Source organism: Alosa alosa, chromosome 4 (assembly GCF_017589495.1).
Source record: "Alosa alosa isolate M-15738 ecotype Scorff River chromosome 4, AALO_Geno_1.1, whole genome shotgun sequence".
Classification (NCBI taxonomy): domain Eukaryota; kingdom Metazoa; phylum Chordata; class Actinopteri; order Clupeiformes; family Clupeidae; genus Alosa; species Alosa alosa.
The window spans coordinates 4,931,043-4,950,487 of record NC_063192.1 but is presented as its reverse complement, the minus strand read 5'-3'; the positions used below and the strand labels follow the sequence as shown (position 1 = coordinate 4,950,487).

Here is a 19,445-nt window from a genome sequence, read left to right as displayed (position 1 = left end):
ATTGATTTAAGATGTCAATTTTTGTACAGTACAAAACATCTCATGCAAGGAAGAGAAAGAATGAAAGCACATCACTGCACACAGACGTCTAAACACAAGGCAAACCTACACACACACACACACACACACACACACACACACACGCACCAGTGGTGTAGAGGTACTGTCATGCAAGCATCCATGCATACCCACCCTGCTGTGGTGAGTTAGGAGTTGACCCATCCACTATACAGAGTGCAGGTCAAGTGGTTAAAAACAGAATCTGGTGAGTCATTAGGTCATTTGTTACTTATTTACATATTTATTTATTTGTTCCTTCACCGAGTCTTCACAGGTGCATGTGTTTGCATCTTTGGGGGATAGTACAATCACTGCTGTCTAGTGCACCATAAGCCAAAACAAACAAACAAACAAACAAACCAAATCTTCAAAAAAAATACACCGAAACGTCTTGTACACCGTTTCAGCTTGAAATAAATAACTGCCGCAGCTTAAAGCAATACAGTCACTGAGGGAAGAAAAGATCAAACTAAGGCATCATGAGAGATCTAAGATATGATTACAGATTTATATTTTGCATATGCATTCAAAAACTACAAGTGCTTTCTGGGGTGACAATAAAATAAAAACATGGCAACATAACAATTCTTCAACCATAAATAGAATTGCGGAATCGATAAGCCAAGTGACCCGCAGTTACACAAACACACAAGCACGTATCAGCTGATTCCATATATGGTCAAGGCAACAGCTTACCACACTGCAAACATTAAACACAGTGTGGTCAGGTATGTTTGCGCGCTACAATTGTTTTTCATTTCATTCAGCCAAATAGCTATACACTAAGGAGAACAAAGGTAATAGCTGTTTGCTAAAGTTTGTAGATTGTTTTTTTTTTAGGCTATAATGAGATGGTGTGATCATTGGATATGTTTTGCTCATCAAAAGCAATGTGATAACTTACTGGACTGGCGGACTAGTAGTGTATGCAACAGATAGAAGAATGAATGTGTGTGTGAGACAAGACGGCACGTACATGTGTGTACTGTAGGCTACCTGTATGTACCTGAGCTTAACGCCCATTACAGTACAGTGCCATATATGCAGACAGACATGAAGTAGCAAGTTACTGTGTATTTCATGAGAATAAAACATACAAGAGCCTAAAATATGAATACGAAAGCAGACGATATACACAGAAGGACAAAAAGACTATGACAACAAACAAGGCGCCAATGAATGAATAACGCCTTGTAGCCAACATTACCGATTGATTCTCAGTTCTCGGGTGCAAGCATGAGGTTATTAAAATAACAGCCACACTTGGCAACATCTTCATTGGCAACGTTTCTATTATTTAACGCTTATAGATTCGGCGAGCTTGCTTCTATTTCTATAAATAACACAGGGATGACTCTTAAGAAAAGTCTTTGGCCTCTCTGCTGCTGAAGAACGATAGGGGTTGAGGGGTGGGAGGGCTAGTAAGACCTGCGCTTTCTGCAGCTTGTGGTCTGGTCAGCAGGTTTGAATTGGTGGGAGTGAAAGAATGCGGGGGACAGCAGAGACAGAGTAAAAGAAATGACGCCCACAAGTTTTTTCCATGAAGAGGTCCTTCAAAGACCTGCGCGGTGCCTGTGCAGTTGAGGCACCGAGCAGCATCTCAACAAAAAACGCCACGGATGCCTCGAAAAGGTCAACCTCTTCAAAGACGTGAAAAAGTAACAGAAATGCAGCCAAAATGTGTCACGAGCTCCAATTCTGTCTGCTGTCACCAATTCACCAGTTTTTCGAACTGCACTCCGAAGTCTTTGATGATAGTGTTAAGTTCATAACGTTTAAGGCAAAACATCACTTTTCCTAGCACAACGCGACAACATCACCACCACCACCAACAAACACAACAGCAACACCAATTATACCACAGACAAACATATGTAACAATATTTTAAAAAATGTCAATGTAAAATATGTACAACACTTTCCTTAAAAACGCACTCATAAATGTGAAAAGACAAATAGTCTATAGAGTGATTGTCCTTTGTTCAAGCCCAAACCCATCCCTGTTTTCCTGGCTGGATGTCAGTGGACAGTGGTGGTCTGTACGGTGGGCACTGGAGCTCCCTGGTGTGGGTCCATGTAGCTGCCGGACAGGGAGGCTGAACGTGCCCCCCTCTCCATAGAAACCTCGTTTCCTCAGTTACCACAGCGATCGGTCGGCCCCTTAGTAACTGGGCTCGTCCATCTCCTCATCACTCCAGTCGGGGGGTGCGTCAGTGCCAAAGTACCGATCCCCAAAGTTACCTTCATCCAAGGAGGAAAAAAAGGTCATTATACCATAATATGACATATGTAACAAAACACACACACACACACACACACACACACACAGACACAGACACAGACACAGACACAGACAACCAATCGACACAGACACAGCACACATTTTCTGTCTAAAATACATACAGTATTTTGCAGAAATACTTTACTGAATTTTAACTGAAATGTCTTTGTTAAAGGCTTAGTTTAAAGTATTGAACCATGCTCAATACTATACCATCAAAGCAAGGTCAGTGGCCAACAAAAGTTTTCTTTATAACCAAGAAAACAGAAGTCGGCACAATACAGGCATCAAATATTTGAATGTGAAAATGTCACACTGACAAAAAAGGAGGAATTTCACACATGGAACTAAAAACATCAGCATTGACCTCAGGAGTTTGGGGCAAAAGGCTTTCAGAACACTTTCAGAGCTTCATGTTATAATGAAAATAAAAAACCTGATGGGGATCTCACTATCTCACTGCAGGACACCGTGGACTGAATTATTTGTTAGGTGCAGACATTTAAAAAAGAAAAGTCTGGGTATCTGATCTTTAGCCATTTTCAGCGTGAGGCTCAGCAGGCTCAAAATCCCGTTTGTTAGAATCACTGAGAGGAGGATGTCTACAGGGCTGCCTTTGTAGCCTTTAATGCAGTAACAGTAGACAATGATAATCTTCTGCTTCTAAAGCCATAAGCTTCTAACTACAATCAAATCATCAGATATAAGAGCAGTAACACAGATGAGAGCCAGCCAACAGTCTCCAACAAGACACACACACACACGCACACACACACACACAGACTTTCCAGCGGAGAGCCGCCTTCTAAAGTTAATGTTGAGTTAACTGCGTGAGTAAAGGATCAATGGAAACAGTGAGGCATGTAATAAAGGCTGATTTACGATCTGAAAATGTCTCTCGTCCTGTAGTGTCCAACACACGCAACTTTTTCCATAACGAAAAAAAAAAACCTCTTCCATAGTAGGGTGTTTGACCATGTCGAGACTTTCATTTAAACATATCAGATTAAAATATGAACTATTACGTCAATAAAACATGTAATACTACACACACACACACACACACACACATATTGCGGTGGATTTGGTTGCTCGGAGTGCTGCTCACCTATGCCAGGGATGATGTGGAAGAGGGCGTTGACCTTCTTGTCGACGGCGGTGGTGATGATCTTGACCTGGGGGAAAGCGTAGGCCACAGAGTGGACCCCCATCTCGGCCATGAGCAGAGAAACCAGCAGGATCTTATCCTCCTGCACATCATGGTCCTGCACACACACACACACACACACACACACACAGTTAAAAAAATATCATTAAAAAGCTTTAGAAGCACAGGGGTTTATCATCGGGAAAGGCACAGCTAGGTTCTTCGAAAAGGTATTCAAAAACAACTCAACTCTCATCATGGTAAAATGGTGATGCACTTTTGATACACTATGACCCACATACTGTATATGTTTATTCCACTGTTTGGTTGAATTTCCCATTGTCCTACGTAATTTAGAACGACCATTGACATTATGTTATTTGAAAACCTATGAAGTAGAGCCATTTTTTTGGCCAGATCACACTTAATTCACCAAACACGTTGTGACGTTTAAATGAACTGTCATGTTGCATCTGAGCTGTAAAATACAGACGTTCAGAACATACAGTACTGTACTGTGGCAACACTGTAGCATATGACGGAGGTGGCTTTTAGCTAGATGGATGGCAGTAGGCTAAGTAAAATAGCGATGGTTCAAAGCTTAAGTTTATCAGAATCCTGGGATATGCCCGCTTGACAACGGGAGAGATAGAACTAACGACTGGCCTTTGGCCGTAGCAACCATCCATTTAGAACTAGTAACGGCAGTTTGTACTGCAAGTTGAGAAATTAGTTGAAATGTGTCGGGAAAAAGTAGTTCTACAAACAAGACAGTTCTAGCGATTAAAACCTTTCATTATAACAGGAAATGAACACAACGCAAGTGGCAACAGTGGAATAAGCGGGATAATGGACTCCACGGTGGTCATGCTGCACGGCGGGCCGTATTACAACCTCAAGCGTGCATTCATTTCTGTTAACAGACCACCGTGTCGTCCATTGTCCCTTACATAATATGTCCATCAGAAACAATCTGGGGCCGTATTCACAAAGAATTTTAAGACTAAAAGTAGGTCCTAACTGGCGAATTTAGGAGCAACTCCTAAAAATAATGGGCGTGTCACTCCTAACTTTAGGACTCCTAATTTTGTTCTCTAAAAGTAATTCACAAAGCATTTTAGACCTAAAAGTAGCACCTAAGTCTGGGACAGCTTAAAAGAAGTCGAGAGGACTCCTAACTCACTAAGACCTATTCACAAACCGCTTTTTGTGGCATTTCACGTCGCAATGTTTTGAAATGCGTATGCGGCTACAGGAGCTTCCAATCGCGAGGGAACAATTTTGCATTGTAGGCATAAAAGGGATGCAATAATGCCAACAACAACAACCAAAACTACTCATTGTCAACATGTAAATTAAATGTAACGTTTCATTGTGAATCAAATTAAAATGTTCTCCTCTTTGCAAACGTAGGCATATGGTGACAGATTCATTTAATAATGTTGCAAAGACACTGCATCAATCCGTATGTTTCATTAGGCTACTAGGCTATTTGTTTTGCCTTACTCTTAATTCATTTAGGCTAGGTCTTTTTATTCAGTTATTAATCATCTTCCGTCCTTCGCACTACATGTGTAGCGCACGCATTCTCAGACCTGTCACCTGTCACTCATCATCGTAGCGGGAAGTGTTTGGAATCATTCGGCGCATACAATCATCAGCCAATCAAGGTGGTCACTTCAGTCAAGCTCGTGCATGAGTAATGACGTCATCCATAGCAACAAAGACTCACACTTAGTTTAGGAGTTGTCGTTTTTCCTTACTAAGAGTAGGTCTGAAAGGCTTTGTGAATAACTTTTAAGAGAAAACTCCTAGCTAAAATCTTTTATTGGGATTTAGGAGTACTCCTAGTGGTAAGGTAAAAGGCTTTGTGAATACGGCCCCTGGTCTGTAGGCCAACCGTTTTGAGCTGCTCACCAGTAAGACGCGGATGGCCATCATGGCAGCAGCGCCTGTTGAAACGGTGCAGTCCATGAGAATGACGTGGTCCTCGCTGATGTCTCTGGGCAGACGCAGATAATGCAGCTGGACACAGGGAACACCAAGTCAGCAAGCCACACAAATACAAATCTTTTAGAACACTATTCCAAAAGGCAAAGTTCTCCTTCAGAGCACTGGTACAATAACTCAAAGTTATCTTTCAGAACACATTAGCGCAATATATAAGACTAGAATATCACAAGACTCAAAGTTATTTATTCTGCCAGATTTCCAAGACTCTTTGCGCTCCAAGCAGTGCACATTTTTCAAACTAATGGGTTCATTGATAAGTAATGTACTACTAGCACTACTGGGGATTGAAAGGGATCATATTTAGTATTGTCAAGTCAATTTATTTACATAGCAACCTGCGGATGGCCAAAGTGTTTTTTACACAGTGAAAGAACAAGATACAGCGTTTGAAAAAGGGTCCGTTCGCAGAGTGTAAAGATTGTGTTAGAACACTGGTCTAATTTCTCCAAATGTACGCATCGCTATCACATCTGGTGTAGCCAGTTCCACAGATTATAGTGGAAATTAATTGTTGCATCAGAAGCACGGCAAATGGAAACCTTCAGTTATGTACCGATGTAGGCCGATGTAGTCTCCTTGTCATTAAAAAAAAATCACAGACAACAAAACTACTGCGTAATAACTGTGTTTTATCGCGGATTGAGGGAAATCTCCTTAAAAAGCAGGCCCAAAAGTGAATGACTTTCATCTTCTGGTTTTCCTAAAGCTCAGCTGAGACACACACCTGGTGGAAATGAGTACACAATCCCGGTCATGGAAGCAGTTTTAGAGAAAAGTGTTAAAGTGCTAAAAAAGTAACTGTAAATGCTTTGCTCTCCCACTTTAAATTTGAAATTTGGCTGAAATGTCAGACTTGACCCATGGCTCTCTGATAGCTTGCTGCTATATTTACATTGTCACTTAAAGCAACACCAAAGAACTTTTCCTCTGTCGCACACACGCTATTTGTTTATCGTATTACGACATCATGCAAGTCAAATTTGTAGTTTCTTATGTTTCATTCCATCGAACTACAGATCCGCTACCCGATATGGCAAACTTGCATAGTGCGGTTATAGCCGATAGAGGGCCGCGAAGCGAATGCAGAAGTGCCGTTCACCCTGTTACGAGTTGATGAACCACGGAAACAATTTTGGAAACAAAATTTTTTAAGGTACAAAAAAACTCTTTGGTGTTGCTTTAATACAGAGGCAAGTGGGTGTGTACCTCGGGCTCTCCCGTGTCCTGATTGGTCTGGATGAGGATCTTTCCGATGCGGACGTCCTTACACACGGCCCTTAGCGCCGGCTCCATGGTCTCGCCCGCTCTCAAGATGGACACGCCAGTGATCTATGGCAAGACGAGAGGGACAAGAATTACGCTCATGCTGCAATGAAAAGCAAAGGCAGAGAGGATGAAAGCCTGTGGCCTCAATGAGTACATCTATATGACAGGAGTGGAGAGCAAGAGAGATAGAGACAGAAAGAGAAGGAGAGACAGAAAGAGAAGGAGAGACAGAAAGAGAAGGAGAGACAGAAAGAAAGAGAGAAAGAGAGATAGAGATAGAGATAGATAGATAGAGAGAGAGAAAGAGGCAATATTACTGTGTGTTTACTTACCCTCTTGCCATGGAAAGTCTGCCCTTCGTAGTCCTGTCCTTGAGGTGTCTGGACAATGTGTATCTGAGACGGCAATAAAGAGAGAGAAAGCAGAAGAAAGTGTTTGAGTGAGTGAGTGAGTGAGTGAGTGAGTGAAAGACAGAGTTAGAAAAATAGGCATAGACAGAAAGTGTATTGGTGTGTGTGTGTGTGTGCTGGAGTGTGAAGTTTGATACAGACACAGAGAGTAAAAAAGTATCTGTATGTGTGTATGTTGAAAGAGACAGATTAGAGGTTCAGATAGGACAAAAGAGAGAAGTGTGTAACCCCCTTTGCTGCAGCTGTCCAATGAGGCTAACCTCGGTGAGTGGCGCGTTGGGCACTGAACCAGCCCTTGTAAGTCCTGCTTCATAGGACAGGCTAAATGTCAGCCTGGCTCAGACGCTAACGCTAGCTGGCTGCCCCTGCTGTTGTCTAGTGCTACACCTCACAGCACATTTTCCACTGTGGTGGTGGCCCATTCAGCAGAGTTTCCACTGCTAAGTCACTACACACACTTTCACCTCCACACACACACACACTTTCACCTCCTCTCTTTCTCACAAACACACACATACACACACACAGACTTGTTTATCTATCGGTCTATCTATCTGTCTGGCTAGCTCCATGTTGTTTATCTTTATCCCTCATAATGCCCCATACCTCTCATGTACTTCTCTATTCAATTAAAGTCAATTACACTGAAATATGCACAGCAAGAGCATTTTGCACTGCAGTTGCCTTCTTGAAATTAATCATATAATTAATGCATGTTCAAAGATAAATATTGCATCTCTCAAATGGCTGTCTGTCATTGACTATCTCCCTGTGTCTGTCTGATTGTCTGCCAGTGTGTGTGTGTGTGTGTGTGTGTGTGTGAGATAGTCGGTCTCCCTGTGTATCTGCCTGTCTGTCTCTCTTTGCTCGTCTCTCCCTCACCTGAGAGGGCAGGAAGGACAGGGCGCGTTCGATCAGCAGTCTCATCAGCCGCTTCGAATAGAAGATGAACTCATCTCGGCTCGTGTCTTTGTTCCTAAGATAAAGACAGAGATAGAACAGGGGAGAGAACAGGGGGAGAGAGAGAGAGAGAGAGAGAGAGAGAGAGAGAGAGAGAGAGAGAGAGAGAGAGAGAGAGAGAGAGAAAGAAAGAAAGAAAGAAAGAAAGAAAGAAAGAAAGAAAGAGAGAGAGAGAGAGAGAAAGAAAGAAAGAAAGAAAGAAAGAGAGAAAGAAAGAAAGAAAGAGAGAGAGAGAGAAAGAAAGAAAGAAAGAAAGAAAGAAAGAAAAGAGAGAGAGAGAGAGAGAGAGAGAGAGAGAGAGACAAAAAAGGGGTGGAGGAAATCAGAGAGGTGCGTGTGGACAGACAAGCCTCCCAACCCGTGTCCACACTGTCCACACTGACCCCTTTGTTAGGGTTGGTGTGTTGTTGCATGCAGACACCAGATATGCGCCCTCACCACAATAAGGCCTGCGGGGAGCGCTAGAGTGGAGGTGGGCGTGCGCAGCTCTGGGTGTGAATGTGTGTGCACGAGCAAGATAGGAGATGCTTCTGTGTGTGCATGTGTGGGACGGATGGTTAAGGTGTGAATGTGTGTGTTTGTTTGTGCGTGTGTGTATGTATGGTTTATATGCACGTGTTTGTATGGGTATGTGTGTATGGTTCAAAAGTGCATGTGTGTGTGTGTGTGCGAATGCGGGTGTGTGTATATTCATGCATGAGTATGAATGAATGAATGAATGAATGTGTGTGTGTGTGTGTTTCATTATGCATTAGTATGAGTGTGTGTGTGAGAGAGTAAGGGAGTGTGAGACTGACCTGATGATGGTGTGCATGCCCCTGACCTGAGGCGTGCTTTCGAGGACGCTGAGGGTCTGTGGGAGGGGCTGAGCCTGATGAGCAGAGGCCAATGCAGCCCTGTAACCATGACAACCACACACATGGAGTTGAAAGAGGAAGTAGTTAGCCACCAAAAAAAAGAAAAGGAAAAAAAAAATCAGACCAAAATCTGTCCATGCAGACAAAAACAGACAATTACCAGCCCACACACCCACACTGACATTGCAGACACACACACTTTCCCTGTCTCTCTCCCTCTCACACACACACACACACACACACACAAACACTTCCTCCATGTATCGCATACACACGCACCCACACACAAATTACACAAAAACCTCACATTTCTGCACGACTCTAGTACACACTGACACATGAAACGTTGAGCACACATTAATGTGGGTTAGTGGGAAACCTTGTGATTGAGCACAAAGGCAAACAGACACACACACACACACACACACACACACACGCACGCACACACTAAGGAGGATTAGTTTTCCTGGCAGCGTAGAGCTATGGCAATTTGCAGAAAGTGGAATTAGAACAGTACTTCAGTGGATAATCCCAAACAGGGAATGGACAGGTTGCTCCATAATCAACCAAAAGGTGGCCTGAGCATCCCAGATGTGTGTCCACCTTATATGGACCCATTTGTATACGATTATTATATAATACAATAATGATATAATATTTGTATTGTACAGTGCCGAGGTACCAAATATACAGTACTGTGCAAAAGGCACCCATTAGATTTGTTATTTTAGCAATGCTATGATGACCATATATGTTCATTTCTCATTGCCTTTATTAGAATTCAACCAGAAGATAGAGGAATCATATATGTGTTGTGTTATTATGACCAATCTCGCAAGGGGTGAAGCCGGTTGGTACTGGTACTGGTTCTGGCTCTGACACATTGGTATGTGTCCCAGAAGTGAGAAGGAGCTGACGACACGGACAGATCGAAGCTCATGGAAAAGCTCCAGCTGGAAGAGTTCATTGCTCACCTACAGTGAAGTGGAAAAGTTTCTATTCAAAGAACCTTGATGAGGGAAGCTGACACTGCATTACCACATGGGAACACAATGTAGAGGGTCATCCCGTATAGGGTGGCCCACGGTCAAGTCAGCAGCTGATCTCGAGACCCCCATTGTAGCTGTATCTACCCACAGCTTCTGGCAGGCCAGGCATGCCCATCAGTGGCCTGGGCTGGAAACGACAGCTCCATCAAGAGCTTCCCCCTTTGGGTGACTGGTCATTAGAACACTGCTAAAAGAACAAATCTAATGTAGCTTGAGACTGAAATTGGACTGGTATCAGAACAAAAACTACATTTGATGTGTATTTAAATGGCCTACTGTGTACATATTTCCTGTGTTCTCTGGTCATATTCTAATTAAGAAAGTGAGAAATAAACAATATAATAAACAAACATGTAAGGTGCCTGAGATTTTAGCACAGTACTGTACATATCCAAAGATATTAAGAGATTAAGAAAATGACAAATTATTGTATAAAAAACCCCTAGATCAGGCCAATCGGCTGGACATTGTAGAAATGACCACTTGAAGATTGCAGTAATTCCACACCTCTGAGCCCAGTTGAAGACTGCACAACCACCGAAGCAGGAGCAGAGAAACCTATATGCCCATTTCCTTGCGCAGAGGTTTATTTGACGGGGGAGGTGGGGTTGTGCAATCTTATGAACTGATAAAATCACAGCTGTATGGTTTCAACTAAAAATGGCTCAAAACGGCTACAAGAAGAGAAAAAGAAAAGAAAGGAAAAAGCAAAACAAACTCAGAAGACAAGGCAGATGCAAATCTCCTCACATATCCCAACGGAGCTTCCTCTACGGGGAGACATCAGAACACAAGACCGGAAAAAAACATGAGAAAAGAGAGACAGACATAGACACACACACACACACACAAACACCGATGACAACAGAGGAGAGGGAAAAAAACAGAATGAAGACAAACCCAGAGAAGTGAAATCAGGATGGATGGATTGCATGGGCCAGTGGCAGAGGAGGAGTGGGTGCCAGCTGCAGTTGCCACTTCTCTCTGCCACAAACACACACATACTGCACACACACTTCTCATTCATTTAGTAACCACTTTAGGCCGTGTTGTGAATGGGCAGATGAGAAAATTCAAGAAATGTTTCCTACCAATTGCCCTAATATTTACACCACAGTGTGTTTCTAAAAGCACGCACTTGTGTGAAATTTGGTTTGGTTTTTTGGCCTTGCTGTGTGTGTTGTGTGAGTGTGTATGCGTGCAGTATTCAAGTCAAACTGAAGCTGCCACCATCTCCAGCAAAGAATATCTATTCAAAGACCTGCAACATCCTGTGTCTAGGGTAAAACTTTGTGGGTGCCTCTCTCTCTCTGACACACACACACAATCTCTCTATCTCTTATCTGTAGCGTGTCTGCGTGTTGAATACCTTGCCCAGTGGAAAGAAAAGACTGAGCTTTTTCTAGAAGGTGCTGGAAACTTTGTTGTGGGCAAGAGCAGCATCTGACAGTGGCCGTTGACACAGATGTGGACAGCCAGGTCAAGAGGACGTAGGTGTTTGTACATGGCGTGTGTGTCGTTTTTAGACAGAGAATGCAGAAGGAGGTATGGCTTTCCGCAGAGTCTGTAGTGTGTGTGTGTGTGCGTCTATCGAGTAAGTGTGCGTTGGTTCACCATTTTTAGACACAGAATGTTGGAGGTGTGACAGGAGGCTTTCCACAGAACTTGTGTATGTGTATGTGTGTGTGTTGAGTGTGTGTGTGCCTGAGTGCGAGACACACACACACACACACACGTGTTTTTAACACAGACACAGACAGGTGCGTCTGCTGGCTGTTGGACCGACCTCGCTGGGCTGAACAACGAGTCAAAGTGAGGTGGCCAGCAGCAGCAGCAGCAGCAGCAGCAACAGGCGTGGAGGCCGTCCCACCCAGGCCTCAGCACCAGCACCACCATCACCCACATCAGGCGAACCGTTTTTGACCCACCACTAACCCACAAAAACACTGCCAGGGTGCGCCGACAGGCGATTGGGGGGCAGCAGGAGGTCAGGTTAAGCCAACGGTGATGCATGCATGCATTCATTCATTCATTGATTTCTTCATCAGTGCTGGTGGGGAGAGTGGGTGGAGATGATGCTGTGGGCGGCAGCGCCCCCGGGTGGAGAAATGCGGAAGCAGAAGTAGACACAGGAGTAAATGGAGAAAAGAAACCGTGGAAGGGGTGGTGGTGGTGGGTTTCGGTCGGTCGGTCAAGTAACTGGGGAGTGAGCGGTGCTACTCTACCTGACGCTGAGCTCACGCTGTGGTGGTGGTGTCGGTGTCGGTGGTGCAGGTGGGTGTAGGGGGGGGACATGGAGACGAAGGCGTGGTGCACAGGGGCAAAACGGTCCGTGCGCGCGCGGGGTGGGGGTGGTGTTGGGTGGGTGCAGGTCAAACAGAAAACAAATAACAAAATACACACAGGAGAGCCTCGTTGACACAACAAGCTTTTCATCACTTAATCACATCCAGTGTTTATTTATCCACCAATACACATGCAATGAAAATGACACACGCATCAGTTCATTCAGTGGTCTGCAGTGTAAAGTGTCTCCTTTTGTCTGTCTCCACTCAGGTCTGTTGCTTCTCCTCATTTCAGATCTCTAATGACTTAATACTCCAGAGCCCAGTGCTGGCTGTCAGTACACCACTGTGTCAGCTCTGCTGCATGCCAATGAGAGGCTGTTCAATTCTATGCCTGCCCAAAATGTGGCCTGCACATTAACAAGAGCATGTGTGAGTGTGTGGGTGAGTGTGTGAGTGTGTGTGTGAGTGAGTGTGTGTGTGTGTGATTTTATTTGCTGGGTTATCTGGGCCGGGTTTTAGACGACAGGTCTCCAGATGTCTGCCTAGCCTGCGGGTTGAGTGTGGGTGGGGGAAGGGTATGTGTGTGAGTGTGTGCTCAGCTCAGTTAAATTAGGACAGAACGAGCAAACTTAACCGTCTCTGGTGGTGCAGACTACCAGTGGCCACTTCAAAATACAAAATAATCTGATTGGAAGTCAAAGCAGCATTAAATAAAATGTTTACTGTTGTAATGTGTTTAACAATGTGCAACTCAGTGTGCTTTCTGACAAGTCACTTTTGTACGCTATAAAGGGCATGTATCTACTGATATCTGAAAACATAATCCTATTAAAAACCAGCACCCCTCCTCATCACTAAACTTTAGCTATGACCTATTCTGTCCACTAGAGGGGGCAGTGGGACATCTGTTTCCAGACACCGTGCCGCGACACCCACATGCCCAATGAGCTGCCAACGCTATCGCTGGCTGAACGTAAACAAGCAGGGCCATTATTCAGCGCCGCTTGCACAAACCGTGTCGTGTGTGTGTGTGTGGGGATGCACTGAGCATTCCAGAGGCGCAGAGCTAGCAGCACTACTAACATTCCTCTGCAGGCTTGTTAGCATTATTCCCTAATAAAAATAAAATATATAAAAAAAAAATAAAACAATAAGCACGGTCATCTTCTCCAGCTGAGCATGGGAGATAAGACAATTCTGTGTGTGCACACACCCCCACACCCACGCCCCAACCCAGTGTGTATAGACACACACATATTCAATCCAGCATGTGTGTATACACATATAAACACACACGGACACACGCCCCTGTGTGTGTGTGTGTGTGTGTGTGTGTGGGTGTACACACAGCACACACACACAATGCGTTGTGCGTCCCTAATAGCGAGCCGGCCCTCTCTCTGGTCTTGTTCCCTAGTAACAGACACTGAGTGGTGGCTGAGTGTCTAGCTTCAGTCTGTGTGTGTGTGTGTGTGTGTGTGTGTGATGCGCTAAAGGAGTGGGAGGTAGCGGTGAAGGGCTCTTACCTCCTCCAGCTGACTGTGGACGTGCTGGACGATCAGGTCGATGGCCACCATGTTCCCACCACCTGGAGGAGGACACAAAAGAGCCGTCAGGGCCTCTGCCCCCTCCCCGCAGCAGTCTGACCACAACCCCAACTGAACTCAACCCCAACTCTTGCATTTCAATTTCCTGTTTCTCTTGTCTGACCCGAGGCGGAATAAGGTCAGTGTTTTGCTTTGTTTGCTTAATTTTATGGCCTGCTACTTTCCCAGTCAAAGTGCAGTGCACTCTAGTGTGTAAGTGAGGGAATGTGCACTCCTCTTTTACAAACACTGTACCTCCTCAAAGACCAGAGGGTTTGATGAACAGCACAACAATAGCATGCTGTGCCCTGGATTACTTTATTGATCTCTCATGGGAGATTCTGTGCCCCGCCATTGCATACAAAACACATACATACAGTGACACATACAGTCTACATACAGTGACAAAGACATGATGCAAGACCATGACAAGTTATTCTGATGTCATAGACAGTAGACAAAAAGATCACAGCATGCACAAGGACATGTACCATATAAAACGATAATGACTTGAGAGCTGAGCTAAGGGGACTTTTCAAATATCCCTGGATATCAGTGTAATTGCTTTGTGATCCCTCGGGATACTCGGACATTCCTGCGCAGTAGTGCAGCCTGTACACACCACATTTTGCAATTCTTTCTGAATTTCATGACCATGTGGTATTACAACAGCATCCATCACAACACAATGTACTATTGCAAAAGAATGCTGACAACATTGTACATCATTTCCAAATGGTATAGAAATGATGATCCAATGCTTTTTACATAGTAAGGCACTATATGCTGCATAATCATACAGTACATATATGCATATTATTATGCAGCCTTGGTCTTTGGTTCACAGCTCACCTCGGGGTACCACAATGTCAGCCAAACGCATCGTGGGCTCGATGTACTGTTCGAACGCCGGCTTCACAAACTTATTATACTGCTTAATGACCCCCTCAATTTCCCTCCCTCGTTCGGTGATGTCCCTCCTCAGCCTCCGTACAAGCCGGATGTCCGAGTCTGTGTCCACGAAGATCTTCATGTCCAGGATCTGCAGGGACAGTGATGATTTTAACATGTCAGTGCTAACATACAGCAGACACACATTTCAACATGGACTGGTACATTCAGATATGTGCATTTAATCTGGAACTTTTTTAGACAATATAGATTTATAATGGTATTATTCACTTATATTTCTGAAGGGATAAAGTCACACTTTGGCTCTCTCTTCCTTTTTTCACATACTTGCACACAAGCACACACACACACACACACACACACACAAACAGAAATGACTAAGACCAAGACTAGACTAGACTAATGACTAAGACCTTCGTCTACCCATATAGCTCATGAATGTAGGAAACAAACGGAAGATCTTGCTCAAAGTTCCTGTTCCTCCCCTTACCTTGAGTAACTCCTTATCAGCGAAAGACATGATGCCTTCAAAAATAATGACACTGGCGCCATACACCGTTTTCTGCAAGCAAGGACACATTTCAAACACACTTTAAAATGCCCCTGCAGTGCAAGAGTGCATACGAGCATAGGGTTCAGAGTGCAACATGGAGAGTTATGGCATTACATAACGCAGATAATAATCTTAGCTGCATTTAGAGATATAAGCTTTTAGCATATATGTAGGATACATTAGGAGAAAAAGATGCGCATGTCATAAATGTCCCCCTTCTGAAATGGTCACAGAAACCAAGCATTTCCACACACACAAACACACAGTGGTAGCACTGACTACACCACTGCTCACTGTGTGCCTTCATGATTGAAAGATCCAGTACACCACAGGCTGCACTTATTAATATGGACCCAAACTAAATAATTTTATGCCATAACCACCCACAGCTTAATTTGAAACTATACTGTATGCACTGCACTCTCTAATGTGTACTGAGAGTGTGCACATGCTGATGCGTGTGTGTGTGTGTGTGTGTGTACGAACCCAGTCCTTCTGTCGCCCGTGCGTGGTGAAATCGTACACGGGGATCTTGACGCTCTTCCCCTGCTTCAGCTTGCGTAGTGTGGGCACCAGCAGGCCGAAGTCAAAGGCGTCAGGGTGGTCAAAGTTGTAGTCGTTGCTAGCGGCTAACACCTGCTGCTCAGGGGTGAGCACCTGTGGAAAGACACATCAAGAATGTTTTAGAAAACAATAACCCTCTCAGCATAGAAGCACACGAGCACACATGAGATTCACACGATTGCACATACATACATGTATCTCAGGGATGACATACAGAAGTTACAGATCTCAATAAGCCATACAGTGTATTTACAGGTCACCCATAAATACTATGTTTAATGGGTACACCCATGTTTTGTAAAGGGCACACATGTTTTTATTCAGTTGACCAAGTCACATGCCGAGCTTGGGGACAGAATTAAAATGGGAGGTGGGGGGTGTGTGCGGTGACTCTGTAAGCATGAAGATGATATCCCAATCCTGCTCCCTCCCTCCCTCTCTCTCCAGTTCGCCACAGCTGAGGACAGCCATGCTAAATTTAGGCGGGACACAGACAGTGTCAACCTACAGCGTCACAGAGCCAAGAGTGTGCCTTTAAACGTCCCCCCTAGCTCAGGCATTTGGCATTATCACTCTCTTTTCCCCTCCAATATCTCTCTCTCTCTCTCTCTCACACACACACACACACTTTTTATCTCTAAAGACACGATGAAGCTCCTCTCCTGATTGCATTTGCAGGCCGGAAGCAACAGCCCAGTGTTGGGACAGGCAGCTCTGCGATGTGTTGCCACCAGGACGGGTAGCTCAGGGCAATTGGTCTCAGGTGGCAGGAACATGCAGGACTCAGCACTTGCCCCCGGGGAGGGGTACTTAGCCACCATGACAGTTTGGACTCTGGCTTTTTACGCTGGGAGACAAACAGAGCCGGCGCACAAAGACACAGATCTCTTTTCTACTTTTTTCGACTCCCTCTTTTCCTTTTCCTGTCGTCCATAAGTGCGGGAAAACAGCGGTTCCAGCTCTAGGGTCACTCTGCTCCGCTCTGGCCAGGCTGTAAATACCTCTGGCCTTTTGGACATTACAGCTGCAGGCACCACAAACTGGCTGAGCCACGGCAGCGTTACATAACGGCCGTGTGAGCGTGACATGGGTGGCCACTCTAATGGTGTCTCTCCCTCTCCCTCTCCCTCTCTCCCTCTCCCTCTCCCTCTCAACCGCTCTCTCGTTGGAGTCAGTCTTCCTGGAGTCTCTCTCTCTCATCCTTCAAGTTCTTCTGCCCTCGCGACAGTCCAAGTGGACAGTGGTCAGCCCGTGAACCAGCTTGCAGCTTTTTAGCAGAAGCGGAAGAGGAAAGATTACGCAGCATTTCAGGAGATATAATCATGCCTGAGCATGCTGGTGGTAGTTCATTTAATGACGACTGCAGACAGTGGTATAACAGTACAGGAAGGAGAACAGCCCTCAGTGGCATGTGTACTCGCATACTAGTTTGGACCGGATAAATATTCCATATGAATAGAAAGCCTAGATGGGGGCCCAGCAATAAAGGTCAAGCTCTGGACTGTTTATGACCAGGGAGTACTGGGCTCAAAGTCTTAAACACACACACACACACACAGGGTTGCAAAATTCCAGGAATTTTCAAAGTTGGAAACTTTCCATGGCAATTAACGGGAATATACAGGAATAAACTGTTGTTATTGTGAAAATTGGGTAAATTGTGAAAAAAACTATTTTGCAGCATAATATTAGTTCAATCTGGTTAAATGCAAATTCAGTCCAATTTCTACCCTGCACATCCGTCATGCATACAGCAATCAGCATAGACTATAAGACATATGAAATCTATGGTGCGTTCATGAGCTTGGGAAAAAACTTTTTCCCAGTGAAAATGTCATTGTGGACGTCATCTCATGTGGGCTTGTTATCACTTTTGTCCTAGTTCAAATGGGAGTACGTCATTTTGCATAAGCTCTAATGGGACGGTTAATATGGTCATATTGCTGGTCTGATTTAGCTTGACACTTAAAGGTAGGATTGTTACCGAACGTTCTGTAGACCAAAACACTGGTGAACGTGCTCAACGTTCTCCCATGGAACTACCAGACGCGAGCCTCTTCTGGGTTGCCAGATGTAATGAAGACTTAGCTAACGTTAGTTGACCTGCAGCTGCTTTAACGTTTCTTCAACCATGACCTAGCTACACATTACGGAAACAGTGAAAACAAAAAATACCTCTCTAACCAACGTAACATATTTAGCTGAAGTTAGCGATGCAGATGAAGTTTAGCCTAGGCTACCTGTTGTGGAGAAATATGGCCAGCTGCGTCAGACTTGATATTCTTTGTTTGACTAAGACGTCACCATCTCAAGAAGCTCCTCCGATGTCCACTTAATTTGTTTCTTGTTTTAATTTTGGAAATTTGCCTGCCTCTCGTAGGCGTTCATGACTACAACTGACAGCTGTTGACAGTTGGCCTTTGCTAATTTGGCAACCCAAATAGGAGAACGCTTAGCCCATTATTAATCACAGCTATTCTAGAATTAATCGTTCAAAACATAAACGAAAATTCCAAAAGATTCCGCCCCGTAACTCATTTTTTTTCATGGGTTTTACGGCTTAGAGTAATGTTATCAAATAAGCCATTACTTCAATTCATCGTGTTTCCTTACTCTCTGACAACTATGGTGATCATTTTTGGAATGGTTACAGTTTATTTTCCATTATTTCCTACATACTGGACCTTTAATAAATAATCACAATCTATGAGGTTTGGGGTGACATGTTGTGTCATTATTTTTATAATTATTATTTTTTTTGACCATTTTCTGGGATTCTGACTGGACAAAGCGAGTCAGTCAATGTTCCAACCAATCAGATTTTGTTGTTGCATGGCGTGGTGTATCTTGGGCAGTTCAGTGGTTTCGATGTTGCTAGCTTAGCACGCTAGTCCATAGGCAGAGAATGGGATTCCCGCTAGCATGCTAGCTAGCTTTGTATGCTAAGATAAGCAAAAATACTAACAAACGAATCATATTGCTTATTTTAAAACAAAATGTTTATATGTATGTTTTATATGAAACAGTTTGTATGAATTACCCAAAATCCCCAGTTAATTCCCATTCACTTCCCCCGTAAATTCCCATTCACTTTCATAATTTCCTTTTCAACTTGGAATATTTCCAAAATTCCCCAGCTTAACTTCCCATGGAAAGTTTCCAGAAATGTATTCCGGCCCTTTGCAACCCTACACACACACACACACACACACACACACACACACACAGTCTCGCTCACATTAGCTCATAAAGTAAGTGTGAGACTGGATGTGAAGTCAAACCTGAACATCATACACAAGGCTAAATCAAATGAGGGTCATTTTCACAGGCACACAGGCCTTCCTGGGTCAGGACCAGCACTCACTCCCTGGGTCTCACCTTGTAAAAGGAGTCCATAGACAGCAGCACCACCCAGGGAACGTCCAGCGCCTCGATGATCTTGCGGGCCACAGTGGTTTTGCCAGAGGCACTACCCCCACATAGTCCTGCAGCGAGACAA

The 19,445-nt window shown here is 44.2% G+C and overlaps 1 protein-coding gene across 4 annotated transcripts in view; it reads right to left on the bottom strand.

Moving 5' to 3' along the window:
- Nucleotides 1-278: 278 nt before the first annotated feature.
- uckl1b (uridine-cytidine kinase 1-like 1b) overlaps nt 279-19,445 on the bottom strand; it is a 32,033-nt gene continuing 12,866 nt past the window's right edge. For 3 of the 4 annotated variants that reach the window (XM_048240482.1, XM_048240483.1, XM_048240481.1), the window contains exons 3-15: nt 19,325-19,431; nt 15,869-16,039; nt 15,320-15,391; nt 14,770-14,959; nt 13,858-13,919; nt 10,794-10,813; nt 8,935-9,033; nt 8,060-8,153; nt 7,100-7,162; nt 6,708-6,830; nt 5,406-5,513; nt 3,450-3,606; nt 279-2,301 (exon numbers count right to left, since the gene is read on the bottom strand). In XM_048240482.1, the coding sequence (XP_048096439.1) occupies nt 2,222-2,301; nt 3,450-3,606; nt 5,406-5,513; nt 6,708-6,830; nt 7,100-7,162; nt 8,060-8,153; nt 8,935-9,033; nt 10,794-10,813; nt 13,858-13,919; nt 14,770-14,959; nt 15,320-15,391; nt 15,869-16,039; nt 19,325-19,431 (1,346 nt within the window). In that variant the 3' untranslated portion in view covers nt 279-2,221. Of the gene's footprint in view, nt 2,302-3,449; nt 3,607-5,405; nt 5,514-6,707; nt 6,831-7,099; nt 7,163-8,059; nt 8,154-8,934; nt 9,034-10,793; nt 10,814-12,268; nt 12,286-13,857; nt 13,920-14,769; nt 14,960-15,319; nt 15,392-15,868; nt 16,040-19,324; nt 19,432-19,445 lie in introns of all 4 variants that reach the window. The other variant, XM_048240484.1, reaches the window with a different exon arrangement.